Source organism: Leptidea sinapis, chromosome 34 (assembly GCF_905404315.1).
Source record: "Leptidea sinapis chromosome 34, ilLepSina1.1, whole genome shotgun sequence".
Taxonomy (NCBI): Eukaryota; Metazoa; Arthropoda; class Insecta; order Lepidoptera; family Pieridae; genus Leptidea; species Leptidea sinapis.
Window position 1 is genome coordinate 8,881,385 of NC_066298.1, and position 17,673 is coordinate 8,899,057.

At 39.3% G+C, this 17,673-nt stretch overlaps 1 protein-coding gene across 1 annotated transcript; it reads left to right on the forward strand.

Annotated features, from left to right (window-relative positions):
- The first annotated feature begins 2,368 nt into the window (after positions 1-2,368).
- Positions 2,369-17,427, forward strand: LOC126974845 (uncharacterized). Its single transcript, XM_050822513.1, has 3 exons — positions 2,369-2,834; positions 2,905-3,894; positions 17,391-17,427. The coding sequence occupies exons 1-3, from the start codon at positions 2,788-2,790 to the stop codon at positions 17,425-17,427; spliced, it is 1,074 nt and encodes a 357-aa protein (XP_050678470.1). The 5' UTR covers positions 2,369-2,787.
- Positions 17,428-17,673: the final 246 nt, after the last annotated feature.

A 17,673-nucleotide genomic window follows, 5' to 3' on the forward strand; every position in this document is an offset into this window, starting at 1 on the left:
AGCAGCATAAAAAATAGTTAAAAGAAATTTCTAGTATAATTTAAACTTAAAGATGGAATGAGAAAATCATTTTGAAAATAGAATAGATCTGGGGGTATATAAGCCGTACTAAGATTGGCCTACGGCAGTTTTAGTTCAGACTCGAAAGTGAATAAGGAAGAGAAGAAGAATTAGTGTAAAGTGGAAAGTGATCCAGGAGAAGAAGAAGAAGAAGATGGAAGAGAAGCAGTGATGAGTGCGTAGTAATCTGCTGAAGGCAACGCCCTCGACAAGAAGAACAGCGGCAGACCGGCGCAGTGCAAGTTCGGAAGTGAACGAAATAAAGGCTCGTTTCTGTAAGCTTTGTATTTATTTTCTAATCTCTGTCCCACTCTCGTGTGGGTATCGTCAATGAATTTCTCTCACGGACCTTGGTTGACGCAACCCCTACTCCCAGCATCTGTCCGATGCTGGGTTTGGCGAATGGTTTAGAGGAATATCAATACAGCGACCCTCTAAGCAAGGCCAGTGGACTATCCTTCTCGAGGTTGCCGCCCGTTTATTGGCCAAGTGCCTCCATAGAGTCATCAAATAATTTACACTAAGGTAATTGGCAGAACAGAAACCTCTGGCCGCCCTCCCCCAACCTACCCACACAATCCTTTCCTCCTTCACCTCACCTCGCGTGATCGAGAGGTCGAGGGCTCACTAACATCAGTGAGTAAGGAAATGCGATCACCCACGTGTTTGTGCCGTGCGTGGATACCCGTAAGGAGGGAGTAAGGAATCCTGGTGGTTGAGCGGATAGCGGTCGGTCAGTTACCTGCTTGAAGCAACACGCCTCTTTGGCCCTGATCTTCCTCTTAAACGGGCGGTCGGGGACTAGCCATTCTCGATCAATCGGCTGTGGCTTCCCGTCAGAGGGCTGCCGGCGAGTGACCCAAATCCATGTGGGTGCCTATGGCCCGGTCGCGGATGTTGAGGTGAGCGCGGGAGGCTCTCTTCCTCACGTATGCGGCTTCTACATTACTCGGCCGTCAGTCATCAGGTATTCACGGTGAGGGTTACTATATCCTCGCAGTAGTCCTGGCGGACATGTACATCAAGGTGCATGACGTCCCCTACTGAGGCTCCAAGGCGGGTGGGGCACTGACGAGGATGAATCTTAATAAATCTCTACCCATGGACCAAAAGAGAAACGTCGACCATAACAAACGAGCTGCTCCCTCGGGAGCGCTTAGCCAATCCGTCCAGACCACGGCTGCTCCCACAGCGCCGAAAGAGTCTTCCTCGCTGGATCTTTCCACCCTAAAGGAAGCCATACCGGCAACTACCTTCACGGACGATGCCTGGACGCTACCCATCAGGAAGGGAGATGCCAAGCCTACATACAAGGCACCTAGCAGGACCGCACGAAACCGCGCGCGAGCCGAGGCTAGGAAAGCAAGAATAAAAGCCGCTAAAAGCAACCCCCCCAAACCCAAAGAGGTTCAGGTAGACAGCGCTACTGGAGATAGAGGCGAGCCCGCAGGCCAGCCGACTATCGAACCAGTAGCAAGCGGTAGTAAGCCCCAAAAAAGGCCACGAGGGAAACGCGCTGGCCGAAACGTTCAGGAGAGGGCGGAAGCTCGTGCTGCTTCCGGGCAAGGTCCACACCTACCCAAGGGCAGCAAAAGAGCTCGCCCGGATGACACTCTGTCACCCCGCGAGGACGTTAAACGTACGCGAACGAACCCGCGGCCCACTCCCAAAAAGGGCTCCGTAAATTACGCCGACATGTGTAAATCTAACGATTTACTAGTCGCGATCATGCATGAGCCCTTCAGGGACATAAAAGCCGAGCAAGCCCAGGCGATACAGTCGGCAATAGAGGGTGCGATAGACGCAGAAGTCTGCGCCGCCACCTCTTCCACTGATCCCTTCAGGCTGCCCAGCTTCAGAGGCAGAGCCAACCATGGTGAGGGTACTCTCAAGCTTTGGTGCGAGGACACTTACACCGTGGAATGGATTAAGAAGACTGTCTCCAAGATGACTTCACCACTTCCACACACCAGACTCGTGGTCAAACGCCAAGCCGACATCCCTAGGAAAGTCAAGGCGACCATGATCATCCCGAGGTTTTCCAAGGACGAAAATCTTAGCATGCTGCAGACCAGATTCGCCGGGCAGAATCCGTGGTACAACGTCCGCACTTGGAGCTTGTACCACATCCCAGAACCGGACGAAAGTGGTAGGGTGCGCATAGTCCTTGGGATACCTGAGGCAGATGTAGCTGAGCTCAAGAAGCGAGATCGCAGGGTCTCGTACAAATGCGGCTCAGTGTACGTAAATTTCCCCGAAGAGGAGGGTAAAGGCAGCGAAGCACCGAAACCAAAACCGGACGTGGCAGCGCAGCCGAAAATACCAACCTCGACCGCTCCTGAGGCGGCGCCCGACAACCGCATGGATGTCGTGCCGGAAGGAGGGCAGCAGCCCTCAGGTGCAGCCCCTGATGCTACACATCAGAAGAGGACCGACGGTGTCTCTATGACCGCCACTTGTAAAGAGGTTCGGACTCCCATAGAGACCAAATCGCGCTCCATAGACTGGTGGCAGCAAGGGGCCGGGGAAGTGGATCAGACAAAGGAGTTGGAGGACAGTCTACTGCACAGCGATGGCAGCCCAGACCGATCCACCTCAACTCCTTAAAGTCATACAAATCAACCTCCAGCACAGCTACACCGCGACGGCTAACCTGCGACGTTTGCTGGAGGGAAACACCGAGACCATAGCCCTAATCCAGGAGCCGTGGATTAGGAAAGGCAATATATGTGGTCTCAACAACATCGGAGGCAAACTTTTTACTGCTACCGAAGGTAAACCACGTTCATGTATTTATACTCCACGACATGTAACGACCACCATCATAAATGAGCTATGTTCCAGAGATCTAACCGCTGTGAAGCTCCAGGCAGATGACCGCCTAGGCCTATCAGACGTGGTCGTAGCGTCGGTCTATTTGCCGGGGGAAGAGGAGGTACCAACACCGGAGCTCACCGCGCTAGTCAGCTACTGCGAGACAGAGAGGCTGGAACTAATCATCTCCGCTGACTCCAACGCACATCACACCATCTGGGGCAGCCAAAAGACCAATAAAAGAGGTGAGGACTTACTTACGTACCTTTTCTCAACTAACCTTAATATACTTAACAGGGGCTCCGAGCCTACCTACGTTACGGCGCGAGCCCAAACTATAATCGACCTAACACTGGCAACCGACCATGTCTCTTCTCTCGTCAATGACTGGCACGTGTCAGACGAACCTTCATGCTCGGATCACAGATGGATTAGGTTCAACCTTCGCTTAAACACCAAACCTGCCCTGCCAAGGCGGAACCCGCGCAAAACGGACCGCACCAAATACGACAGATTGGTGAGAAATGAGCTTATGGCCATTTCCCTACCAGACGATTATAACGGTACCGCAGGTATAGAAACTCATGTAACTAACATAACTCAAACACTTATCAACAGCTATGAACAGACGTGTCCTCTTACTTCGACAAAGCCCAACTCAATCGACAAAAGTGTGTGGTGGGGTCCAGAGTTAGACAGGCTGCGCTGCAAAGTAAGGAAGCTGTTCAACAGAGCCAAAAATACTCGGGCACCAGACGACTGGGATGCATATAAACAGGCCCAATATCGTTTCAAGAGGCGCATCCGCGAAAGGAAGAGAGAAAGCTGGAGACGCTTCTGTACTAACATTGAATCCACAAACCAAGCGGCTAAAGTAAAAAACATCCTTTCACGCGACCCAGAGCGTAATCTGGGTTGCTTGAAAAAATCTGACGGCACATACACCAAATCCGACCCCGAGACCTGCGAACTACTCCTGCAAACTCACTTCCCTGGATGCCGCATCACAAACAACCAGACGTGGGAGGAAGTGGCATCGCAGAGCAACACACCGGATCGAACGGATTGGACCACAGCTCACAGGGTGGTAGACAAAGACAAGGTAATGTGGGCAATTAACAGCTTTCTTCCATTTAAATCAGGAGGCCTGGACGGGATCTTCCCAGGACTGCTACAATGGAGCGGTATGGGGCCGCTAGTAGCGCATTTAACTGCAATCTATAGGGCATGCCTGGCCTACAAATACATACCGCTCCAGTGGAGGGAGGTAAAAGTGGTATTTATCCCTAAGCCCGGCAAAAGTGATTACACAAATCCCAAATCGTACAGGCCAATCAGTCTCACATCATTTTTGTTGAAGACTCTAGAGAGACTCTGCGATAGGGATATTAGGGAAAATGCCCTCATACAAAAACCGCTACATGACAACCAACACGCCTATACTCAGGGCAGATCAACCGAATCCGCACTCTATTGCGTAACATCTCTCGCAATGAAAGGATTATCACGTAAACAATCAACCTTAGGTGCTTTTATTGATATCGAAGGCGCCTTCGACAAAACCCCTTTCACTAGCATAGGCCGAGCGCTAGCCGATGTAGATCCTACAATTGCCGGGTGGATAGACAGCATGTTGAGGCATAGGGCGATACGATTTACTGTGAACACCAGTACTAGATGTGTGGTGGCAACGGGCTGCCCACAAGGAGGGGTACTCTCGCCGCTACTCTGGAACCTTGTGGTAGATGAGCTCATCACAAGGCTAAACAAAAAGAAACTGTACACAGTGGGCTATGCTGACGACCTCGCCATTCTAATAGCAGGACCAGTCGAGAACGTCTTATGTAGCCTCATGAGATCTGCTTTTAAGATTTTGGAAGAATGGTGCGCGCAACACAAACTCACAGCTAATCCGTCAAAGACGGAACTAATACTATTCACTAACAAACGCAGCCTTGGTAATCTAACATTACCAAAGCTGTTCAACACCGAACTAAGCCTTACTAAAGAAGTTAAATACCTGGGGGTTATACTGGATAGTAAGTTGCTTTGGAACAAACACCTTGAAAACAAGCTGGAAAAAGCATGCATCATCTTTTGGCAGTGCAGAAGACTCATAGGCAGAACCTGGGGTCTTGCTCCAAAGATAAGCAGATGGCTCTATACAGCAGTCATCAGACCAATTATCTCCTACGGAGCAATAGCGTGGTGGCCCAGGACAGAGCTTGTGACAGTGCAAACCAAGCTGCAGCGTTTCCAGCGGCTGGCCTGCACAGCCATAACAGGATGCATGCGCACCACGCCTTCCTCGGCCCTTGAAACTATTCTAGGGCTAACACCACTCGACATACACTTTCAACAAGAAGCGACAATGGCGACTCTACGTCTAAAGCTGTTGGGTGTATGGAAGAATGAAGACGGCCTAACAGATAAGCTCTGGAATAGGGTAACAAAGGATTATCCACTCTGTGAGGCACCATGTGATAAGATAACTAAAACAAATACCTTCCATAAAAACTATCACATACAGCTATATGAGAAAGATGCTGACCAGTCAGGTGTAAACGAACTAAGAATTTACACAGACGGCTCGAAAATGGCTACTGGAACTGGTGCCGGCATATTCTCACAGGAACTAAACATACACATTTCCATACCCTTGGGCACACACAGCTCCATCTTCCAATGTGAGTGCGTAGCCATCAAGGAAGCCGCCAGCGCTATATTAAGAAGAAAGGTACATGGCCACAACATCAGATTTCTTTCTGACAGTATGGCGGTACTAACAGCGCTGAAGGGTACCACACACAACTCAGCACTAATACACGAATGTCACCAAACCCTGGAGCAAGTTGCCTCTTATAACCAGGTAACTCTGCAATGGATCAAGGGACATAGTGGTTCGTTGGGTAATGATGCAGCGGATGAGCTTGCAAGGCGGGCATCGGCAAATACAGTGTCTGGTCCATTGCCACTTCTGCCACTGCCCTTCAGCCAAATGCGCTCATGGATACGCTCTCTCACCAACGACCTACACAACACCCGATGGATGAATGTCTCAAGCTGTAGACAGTCGAAGGTGGCGATACCTGCACTATCGCCCAAACACATCACACCACATCACTAAACAAACACCTTTTCACAATCGGCGTAACGGACAGCCCTAAGTGCAGAGGTTGTCTGACCGAAGACGAAACGGTCGCTCACGTAATCCTGGAATGCGCGGGGGTGGCCAACCAACGGGCAAAAACCTTAACCAATACAAGGTCGCTCCAAGAAGTCTGTGAACACCCCAGGAATGTTCTGAACTTCTGGAAGGAGCTGGGCTGGTTGGAGTAACCGGCCATTACTGCACGCAAAATGGACCCATGCTAGTGGTTTAATTGCGGAAACAGGAGCCCTATACCTATACCTATACCTATACCCCACTCTCGTGTCAATATAATAGATGTTGAAAGATTGTAGTAAACATAAAACATAGTTCATGCTTATTGGCTAGCCAAGCCGGAATGATGCCGGGCTTAGGAATTTGTAACACGCATACTCTGAGAGGAGAATAAAAGGAAATGTAGTTTGTGTTTAAAATAATAAAAAGCTAACCTCTGTATCAGTTAAAATTACTAAAAGTATTGATATAATTATTATATTTAACATAATAACATTAAAAATCTCATAAATCAGCTGTAAGTAGTTATATGAGAAACAAGATAGATACCTGTAAAACAGGGCTCAGTAAAAATGCAAAACAATTTCAAGAAAATGTGCCCGAACATTTACTTACTTCAAGTGTCTTCCGTGAGCAATGTGTGGACATTTACCGGGAGTGCTTTCAGTACTTCGTTGAAGATTGTAAAACGTGTGCCAGCTTTTCACTTAATTCATTACCCTTTTATTACTTTTGGGTTGTGATTACTTTCTTTAAAATTATTTATAAGGGCTATAAGTCTTTCTTTTTGTTATGGTTTTGCAGAACAAAGGGACTTGAATTCATGATAAGTAATAATTACCGCAGCGTAAGCAATACTAGAATAAACACAAGTCATAATGAACTGCTGATGGTGATATATTGGTGTATATATGTCCTGTATAATTATATTATAGTCTTTATATTGTAGCTCAAATGATGGCGAACGTCATCTGTCAAAGTGTGGTTGAAGTTGTCACATTATGTCCAGCGCTCATTTAGAAGTCGCATTCGTAGTGTTTAAATTCTCTTTGGCATTCGTCTACAAGCTAGCGCCCGCAGCCTTCGTGCGCACTGATTGACTTAAAACAACATGGCGGATAATAACACCCTATCACAATCCAAATAAATCTGCGACATATATTTTGAAGGCTTACATGTTATATTGAACAGAAAACGTTGTAGATTATGTCTATATGTTCATTCTAAAGTTTTATCCGCAATAAACTTTCCTTTTGTAACGTGACTAAGGCTGAAATCTATAGAGCGTATTTAGACTACTCAGACTTTACTTACGAGAAACTTAGTTGAGTGTAAACTTAGCACTATCATTTATTTCGTTTTGATAGTTATTTGACAACTTTAATTATGCTGAGCTAAGACAGCCTAATGCAAAAGTGAAGTTGTCGTTTTAGCACACTCAGCTAGGTTTGACTTAAGTAAAGTCTGAGCAAAGTCTAAGTGCCTACGCTCTATAGCTCTCACCCTTACTATAGCAACTGCTACCTCATGAGTGCTGTAAAAATTGCAGTTATAATGTTTATGTTCCGTAGCTATAAACTTTTATAACTTTCTTGGTAGGTCGTATCTGGAGGTTTCAAACAGCATTTAGAAGAAATATTACACAATTGTTCTCTTAAGAATATTTATTAACTGTTTGAATATTAATTCAATACAAATATGTTATACAGTTAAGTGCTTTCATTCAAAATTAATTGAAACCGCAAATGTGTGGCTTAATCGTGTGTTAATTATCTCTTTTATATCACGAAAAAGAGATAGTAAGTGTACAAAATTATCGAAATGCCAATATTAACGTTAGCGCAATTTTTAAATGTATTCTTAAATAAATTAAGTGAAAATATTTTATTTATGGTTTAAGTAAAATACAGTACAAGGTTACAAAATTTAACTTAAACTTCAAATATTACATAGTTTTGTTGTAAAACTTCAACAAACGTAGCGCAAAGGTGTACTTAATATGTTTAATTTTCTGTCGAGAATATTAATCCTTTTTAAAACGATATAGTTGTAAATTTAAAACTAAACCTTGACAGCCAATGTTGAAGTAATACCGAAGATTTTTTAACCCTCATTAAGATAACCATACTCTGGCATAATAGTATTTATAACCATATTTATCAGAGGTGCATTCTCTTATAAGTCGTTTAACTAATTAAGCATTAAAACAATTTTAACTCTTTATGTCTCAAGAACAAAACCACCTGTATGATGTTATAAAATAGAATATTTTGTCATCATCTATATGACTACAAAAAATGTATAAAATCAGTCTGAAAAAATGTATTTTATAAAAAATTGATTTCAAACAAGATTTTTTACGTTTGTTTTAAAGAGAAAGGGCTACCCTCCGGGAGAACGACGGGAGGGAGGTGGTAAATGCTCATGCCACGCAGCCTAAGTATGCGTTGGTTATGTGGGACTCACGTAAAACCTGCCTACCCACTTAACACTACCTGTGGTTGGCTTTGGGCAAGAGCCCTCTAAGCCTTCATCAAAGGTGACTTTCTCTTAGGGAGAGAGAGGCGCAAGTGGCACTCCCTACGGAGTATTCGCTAGTTACAATACAAATTCGCGTACACCTTCCTTAAAGGCCGGCAACGCTCCTGTGATTCCTCTCGAATTTAGTAAATTTTCCAGTTGCTCTACATTTTAGTCATCACGTCAAGTCACTTTGGAAAACGTCATCACTCAGGTGATCTTTCAACTCGTTACCTGTCACCTGGATGAAGTTTATCAGGTTTATTTCCATCTTCTAAACCGCATGTTTTATTTTCTGCCTTGTCCATGAAGTTTTTTTATTTTTACGTAAAAATAATTCTTAAACCAAAAAATACAATAGGCTAACTTTATATCATTACAACCGCAATATTAATCAGTTCTTAAAAGTTTCATAAAACATAAACATATGCCTCCCAAGAGGGGCTTTGATTATTCACCGAGAAGTCTACTAATAAACAAGATTTTAATAAAAATAAAATACGCCCTACCCATTACAATGCAGTACCGCTCAAGATTCATGAAAAACCCAAGAATTATGAGCGGTATTACAATTGCGCTCGTCACCTTGAGACATAAGATGTTAAGTCTCATTTGCCCAGTAAATTCACTAGCTACGGCGCCCTTTAGACCGAAACAAAGTAACAGTTTACACATACAAAAAAAAGGTTTTAGTAAAAATAAAATCTTGTGTAGCGTAAAAACTGGTTAATACCACTCTATAATAAAATTTATAAGATATTAGACCATTTTTTCAATGTGAAATGAAATATCATAATAAATATTTATAATCTAATAAGCGTCAAATCAGTAACTCTCAAAAAATATTCTTTGAGAATTAATGTTGGTAATTGAAATATTCATTACAATCCAAAGGATCCAATTACTCTAAGAATAGTGCCCCGTAATATTACGCTGCTTCAATCAAATAGCTAATGTTTTTGGAAATACAATTTGATTCTGAACTTTCGTATCATGTGAATAAAGCCTAATTGCTGTATGCCAATGGAATCGAATACACCAGTTTTATGATCAGAAAACTTAATCAGACCGTTTACTTAGAATCAATTAGACGCTGGTTAATTTTCAAAGACATTCCTATTATATTTCATTGAAAGTTACGTAAGTTTATTGGATTTTATACATAAATATTTTTAGTTTCAATCACGGACTAGTAAAAAAAGAGGTACTCGGCGCCGTGATATTTGCAAGTGAAGTAACTTTATGCTAATGTGTAAAAACGTAAGAGGTATACGTACAAAAACCAATGAAATATATAAAAATATTCTTCAAAATGAATATAAAATTATAATTTATAATAAATTTTAATTTCGGTAAACATGGTTAAACAATCAAATATTTGATAACGAATTCATTGATGGTCGTTATGTGGTCTACCGCCGTGATCGCCATTCTTCCAGTAATAGCAAGTTGGATGGCGGAGGAGTTATGATAGCAGTAATGAAAGACATAACTTCAGCAGGTATCAGTCATTATGAAATCGAATGTGAAGATCTATGGATAACTATAGAGTTGGATCTGAATAACATCCTTAAAAAAATAACAATTTGTGCTGTCTATTTACCTCCACCTGTCAAACTTCACACTCAAGCTGCTTTTATTAATAACGCTAACTCTGTCATTGATCATACAGAAGAATTAATTATAATTGGAGATTTTAATCAGAGCTCAATTATCTGGTCACCCGTAAACAACAGTACATACACTCTACCATCATACCACCACAATCCCTTAGGTTATAATTTGATTGATTTTATCTCTACTAATAATTTATACCAAATCAATAATATTCAAAACGCAAACGGCAATATATTAGACTTAGTACTTTGCAGTTTCAACTCTGTAAATATAAGTAAACCATTACAATTATTGTCTAAATTAGATCCGTATCATCCTAATCTCGTTTTAAATCTAAGTTTTCCCAACCTTACCTTCCTTAAACCTAAGCCCCGTAGCGATTATAATTATTTCAAAGCTGACTATGATGCTATTAAAAAAGAATTAAAGAGCTATCCATGGCAGGACCAACTAAAAGAAAAACATGTAAATGAAATGGTTTCTGTCCTATATAACAAGTTGTGGAAAACTATATCAAAATATGTACCAAAGCGCAAGGTGAAAACTTCCAGATATCCTCACTGGTATAATGGACAACTAATAAAAATACTTTCGGAAAAAAATAAAGTCCGTGCAAAATATAAAAAATATAGAAACCCGCGGGATCGACTGGAATTTGAAATCCTCCGGGATCGGTGTCACTCCTTACATGATCATTGTTTGTCTGTTTATAGGAACAATATTGAGGACAATATAACAAAAGATCCAAAGGCGTTTTGGCGATACATTAAGGATAAAAAGAAAAATAAATGTAAACTACCTGACAGAATGACTAAAGACGACTCCGTGGCAAATACCGGCCCTGAAATAGCTAACCTTTTTGCCTCCCACTTTTATTCAGTGTACTTTAATATAAAGACTTCTACACACAATCACCCATCACAAATACTATCAGACACACTCATCAATTGTATTTATATAACAGAAACAGATATTATTAAAAAAATCAAAAAAATAAATATTTTTAAAGCTAGCGGCCCTGACGATATCCACCCATTTTTCATTAATAAATGTAGTACTCTTCTCTCTTTTCCTCTGTTTCTAATTTTTAACAAATCATTACAAGATGGCATATTCCCGGAAGTATGGAAAGAAAGCAAAATAGTGTCTATATTTAAAAAGGGCGACTTATCGAAAGTAGAAAATTACCGGCCAATTGCAATACTATCTTGCCTTGCCAAGCTCTTTGAATCTCTTGTTACTCCTACCATAACTAGGCATATCAGTGCCACTATTTCAAATAACCAACACGGGTTTTTCAACGGAAGATCTGTCCAAACAAACTTAGTTTCCTACGTTTCCAATATTTGCAGTGACATAGATAAGGGCCATGAAGTACACAGTATCAATACAGATTTTAAAAGCGCATTTGACAAAGTTGACCACAATTTGCTTACACTGAAATTAAAAACCGCCGGTGTATGTGGTTCACTTCTTAACTGGCTTATATCTTATTTAGGAATGAGATCCCAAATAGTGATGACCAACGGTTATAAGTCACATACTTACTATGCAACCTCTGGTGTGCCGCAAGGATCCCACCTTGCACTAATCTTATTCTTGTTATTTATCAACGATATTAGTTCAGTAATACTCCACTCCAAATTCTCTATATTTGCGGACGATTTGAAGCTTTATGTTACCGCATCCCCTGTCTCCTGTGCACAACTACAAGCCGATTTAAATAGAATATGGACATGGTGTAACGCTAACAATATGTATTTAAATATCAGCAAGTGCTTCCTTATAAAATTTACCCGCAAAAAGAAACCATCGAATTTTGTTTACACGTTAAATAATACAGAGATACAAGAAGTAAGTGAAATCCGTGATTTAGGTGTTCTTATCGATAATCAACGCACATTCACTTCGCACAAAGACTCAGTCGTTAATGTCGCAGATGCTTGGCTTTATGAGACGCAACACCAATAAATTCCGTCGTGTAAAAACCAAAATACTACTGTTTAATGCTCTGGTACGAACCCATATTGAATACGCAAGTGTTGTTTGGAATCCTTTCTACAGTTTGCAGTCGCAACGCATTGAATCAATACAGCGGTCTTTTTCGAGACATCTAGCTTTTTCAACACCTGGAATATCTTATGGATGCCCTTATACCCAACGCCTCGACTTCTTTAAACTTCATTCGCTAAAATCTCGTCGCAGCTACCTAGATTTATTATTTCTGCACAAAATAGTTACTAATAAAATAAATAATTTTGACCTTCAAGAATGCATATCCCTCTCAGTACCCTTTAAATACCCAAGACAGACGATATCCAAGATCTTTCACATTCCTTACTGCAGAACAAACATTGGACTCAACGCCCCCATCGTCAGGCTTTGTAGATTATACAACGATGTTAACTCAAAAAATTCAGAAATCGATATTTTGAACGATAATTCATAAAAGTATGTAAAAATTCTCGCACATCAAGCTAACCTGTGAATTTTTTTTTTCCAAGTAGTATGTACCTATATCCTCTTCATTATAAAAACATATAAATTATATCCTTACTTTATATATATTTTAGTACTTAGACATTTTTGACAGTATAAATCACACTGTTCACTTTTACCATTGAATGATGTGTTCATCTTTAATTGTTACATATATCAGAATAATTGTACCTAGCATAAGTTTATATAAGTGTGTAGTATATGTAATGTTGATGATCCAAATAAATAAATAAATAAATGTGTGTGCGGTTACGGGGTATACCAGTTACACAATTTTTTCTCCCTTAAATAATCATATGTCCACAAATACTTTTATATTATTGTTTTTACACTTTTTCACAACGCACGACGGCATTTTTTAAATATTTCATTCCGACGCAAACTGATTTGTCACAGACGATGGCAAATCTCATAATGGCGGCCGATCGGCTTGTATTAGTGTAAGTGTATGCGTGGGGCTCTGTATTTACACGTTTACCGGCATGTTTTGGTGCCTCACTGTTATGTAAGGTGACACGGAGTCCCAATTTTTTTTCTCGTCCAAGCAAAGCAAAAGTTCATCAAGACGAATTATTAATTCGAAAAACTTAATGTGTAATAAGATTACAATATATTTTTCTATACTTTAAGACTGATTTGAATGTAAAGGCGCAGAGATTTTTATTTTTATTTAGTTTTATGCAATTGATCTATTCACCAGAACAGAGCCAATACTTAATACCTACTTACGAACAGGCGATCTTGTTAAACAAATATTAGGATGCTTTGCAAATAATTCTTAAAAATAAAAAGCAAAGTTATGCCAGTATATTTCTCAATATTTATAATATTTTATTCAATTAGCTACGACAGAGAAAACAGGTCACAGATTGTACAGGAATTTCATTAAAATATAGAATACAATTGTTGAATAAATATATAGATGGAACGCTTGAATCTATATAATTTCAATCTATAACATATTGAATTGAGATTGGATAGATGGCGTTGATATCTAATGTCGGCTACAGTTAATTTATTGTAGAGGTTATATCCCCTTTTCTACTCTTTAGAACCAATATTGTGAATTGGTATAGTTTTAAGTAGTAAATATCGGTGAAAACTGGCCTCCAGTTTCCTCTTCCTCCCTTTCATATTCGCGATTCCACCCTTCTTATATTATATGTATACATATCTATGTATTTATTAACATTTAGTTTTTAGGTCTTGTCGTTAGTTTTAAGTTAGTTAAAGTGATAGCAAATAGACAGGTTTTCCCAGTTTCCTGGATTTTCCCCCACAAACCAGATGTATTAGTTTTAAGCATAATAAAGTTTTATCCCTCTTAAGCGGGAGTGGCTTATACGATTAAAATATTGTAACAAGTTGTTGAAGTAAGAACTTCTTTAGCCGTGTTGGGCACTTTTTGGCAGGGGAAAATCTTATGGGTTTGTGTCACCGACATGCTCATGAATGGCGCATGTGATAAATAAAAAATTAAATATATATATACATCATTTATTGTAAGACACTTTTCGGATGGGTGAAATCTCGTGAGTTCGAGTGAATACAATATAATACATTTTATAAGAATTTATATAGGCCAACAACAAATAAGAAAATGACACTGTCAAAACCCATATGTTTACAGCAAATTCCACCTCCGAGGCAAGACATGGCGCTGAATTTCACAGTATCAACTATGACAACCACTAACACGGCTCCAGTCGACCGCAGTCTCACTGAAAACGTAACCCTGCAAAGGTCACGAAAGTTTGTGTTTAATGATGAATGGTACAATTTTGACGACCTGTATAGCTGAGTGGTTAGTGACCCTGCCTACTGAGCTAGAGGTCCCAGGTTCGAATCCCGGTAGGTGCAATCATTTATATGATGAATATGAATGTTTGTTTCCGAGTCATGAATGTTTATTTGTATTTATGTATGTTTAAGTAAGTATATTGTATTAAATATATCGTAGTCTTGTACAGGCTATGCCTAGTTTGGGGCAAGATAATTTGTATAAGAGTGTGTAAGTATTATATTATTTTATTACATATTCAACTTTAAATACAAATATAATTATTTCAAAAAGTTTTCACATTGTTATTGTTCTATCTAAATATTATTTAGTCTATGGACATCACGTAGAAGTTTATTCAAGTGCACTTCTCACACCGCCGCAAACAGAGTTTATTCCATCATTTTATAAATGAATTTGTCGTCAAACATGCTGAGTGATACTTAATAAATTTTATATACAATTTCCTTTTATGGAACAGATGGGAAAAGAAGGGCATGGGTCGCCTTGCGCCATCACATCAGGAAACACAGCAGTATATTACAGCCTTTATGTAGGTACGCGCATTTTGAAGGCCTATCCAAGTCGTATCGTCATGCTGACAATGCGCAAGGAAGTTCAATTTACAATTTGTTTGCAAGTGGCAGATAGTTTCTTCAAAACCGCACGACAAACGCCACACATACAGATTTGATGGTATCTAAGTTTGTAGAGTGTGGTACGAAGGTGAAATTTTATGGTTTGGTGGTTGACAGGAATCAGTCCAAAATAGTTAATGTTGTCATCATTAGTTCCATAAACACCATTGAATGTTGGTCACTTACCTTAAAATATTATGTTGATGTTTGTTTTCTTTGAAATTTTATATTGAATAACTGAGAAGAGACTGACCTCCATGTCATTGGCTATCCTAGTTTGGGGGTCGAGGGTAATTTTAAGCAAAATTGTATTTTCTTCATGCAACAAATAAAGATTAAACTAAAATTCATTACTATAATTCTTATTAAAAACTAAATATAACACAATATGTAAGTATAAAGAAAATATTAGAAGATAATAATAATAATAATAATAATAAACTAAGCATATTCGAATTATGAAAGATTGAGTCGTACTTTTAAATATGTAAGAACATATCCCTACTTAATATTATAAATGCGACATCCACACAACAAGTTTGTTGTTACGCTTTCGCACCTAAAGCACCGAACCGATTTTGATAAAATATAGTACAGAGATAGACTAGGGCTTGAAAAAATACAAAGGCTACCTTTTATTGAAAAATAAATAAATGGAGGGGTTGAAATAGGTGATGGTATGTATTTAAGAAAAAAGAAAAAAATCATAAGCATTTGTTCGAGTATTTTTGAAAACTTGACCTACATGGGGATAAAATAGGAGATTAAAGTTCACGGGGAAATACTATTAAAGAGACTGTCCACAATGACAAGGGATATGCGCTGTATCATAGAAGAGCGCTGCCAGCAGCGGAAAGAGCAGTTTGTATGTGTATTATTTGAAAAGTATCCTAAAAGGTAAAAAAAATTGCCCAAAGTAACTATTCAACGCAGACGAAGTCGCTAGTAAATGCTAGTTTAATATAAATGAAAGCAAAACAAATCATATTTGTTGGCGAGATATTTGCTGCAATAGCACAGCGAATATTGCGATACTACTAACTGACACATGAACTCTTGACCCATGCTCGTAAAATGACAAGTTATCTGCAGTGAGCACAATAATAGTATGAAAAAATATTATAAAGCTGCAAACATACAAACACTTTTAGTCTATCACGTTGAGCATAAAAAGGAATTTTAGAACTTAGTTTTAGTGGGAGTTGAAAAATACCTTTTTTAAATCACCATTTAAGTAGTTAACATCATCGTTTTTTTATTGAAAAGTCATTTCCTTTATTGTCATTATATGGCAGCTTTCAATTTCTACCCGAACTTTGCAGAATAACGCGTTCGGTATTTAAATATGTCTTATTTCCAAATTAGTATGCTATCTGTCACTTTCATACAAATATCAAGCCATTAAGCAGTTGGATTGAAAACATAAAATCACCGAAACTTTCTATAGATCAATTGTTGAAATTATTGAAGGAAATATCAGTACAAAATTATTTAAAACAGGAAATATCAATGTGATTCAAATATCAATCCCGGATCACCAATTTTGAATTTGATTGATTAAATATACAATACATCCGTAAGTAAATAAAGATATTTTGGTCCATTTTGGAATAGGCAAACTCTTCATCTCTCTTATAACTCTATATCTCTTGAGGTTGACTTGTTTTAAGGGAGATTAGAAAATTTCCTACTTAATTAATTTTTTTTCTAAATAAAGTGACTCTCGCAAAAATTGCATACAAATAACAGAAAATTTCTTGATTTATTTGGTGTGATTCGAAAAGTTATATAAAACTAGCAGATATATCGATAGCAGTGTGACGAGAGCTTTACTATTCTGGCGAAACGCCAAGTTGGGTTTATATGACGACAGTAATATCTTGAACCTCACTGTAAATGTCGATATTGTAGACCGGGTCAATATGATTAAATTATTACATATTATTATCATTTCACGGTGATGTTTATGTTTGAATGGAATTAATATGTATCTTAGTACAGTCCTGTTTTGTTTTCTCTCACATATAGGTCCCTTATTTTGATGCGGTGTGCGATTTATAATATATATCTGCCTATGAAGGTATAATGCTTGAAGCAAGTAAAAATTATATTCAAACACCAGCACTTTATTTATACTAATAAATATTTTTATGATATGCGAACATGTATGCCTAATTCTTGCATGTCGCTGTGAAAACATCACACATTTGCGGTGCAAGTAATAATCAAGTGAGGAGTATTTAAATCCATTAACCAACAACCTATAAAAATTTTCCACAAATTTAATCGTATACAGCTCCATCCGTAAGTTGTTACGTTCAATTGAGTCGTAAGTTCAATATCACTGAATACCGTGAATATGGCCAGGTGATATGATACATAAGAGCAAGAGCCCGTGGAACCCAGACCTACGTCATTTTATAAAAGCTGAAAGTTTGTCAGCGCATGCTCCCAACACAGGTAAGAAAGATGGTGCATTATGGGGTTTGGGTTACAGTGGCTTTGGGTGGTACTTAAGGTGTGTAGAATACTGATCTAAATACATCAAAGAATAAAGTGCGATTTTTCGGTATTACCTT

What these genes read in the sequence shown, in the direction of transcription:
- LOC126974845 (XM_050822513.1), top strand. Translation starts at nt 2,788, where the DNA reads ATGTGGTCTCAACAACATCGGAGGCAAACTTTTTACTGCTACCGAAG. An exon ending in ACTTTTTACTGCTACCGAAG is followed by an intron (nt 2,835 to 2,904) that starts GTAAACCACGTT and finishes GCTATGTTCCAG; the next exon opens with AGATCTAACCGCTGTGAAGC. An exon ending in CGCATCACAAACAACCAGAC is followed by an intron (nt 3,895 to 17,390) that starts GTGGGAGGAAGT and finishes AATCGTATACAG; the next exon opens with CTCCATCCGTAAGTTGTTAC.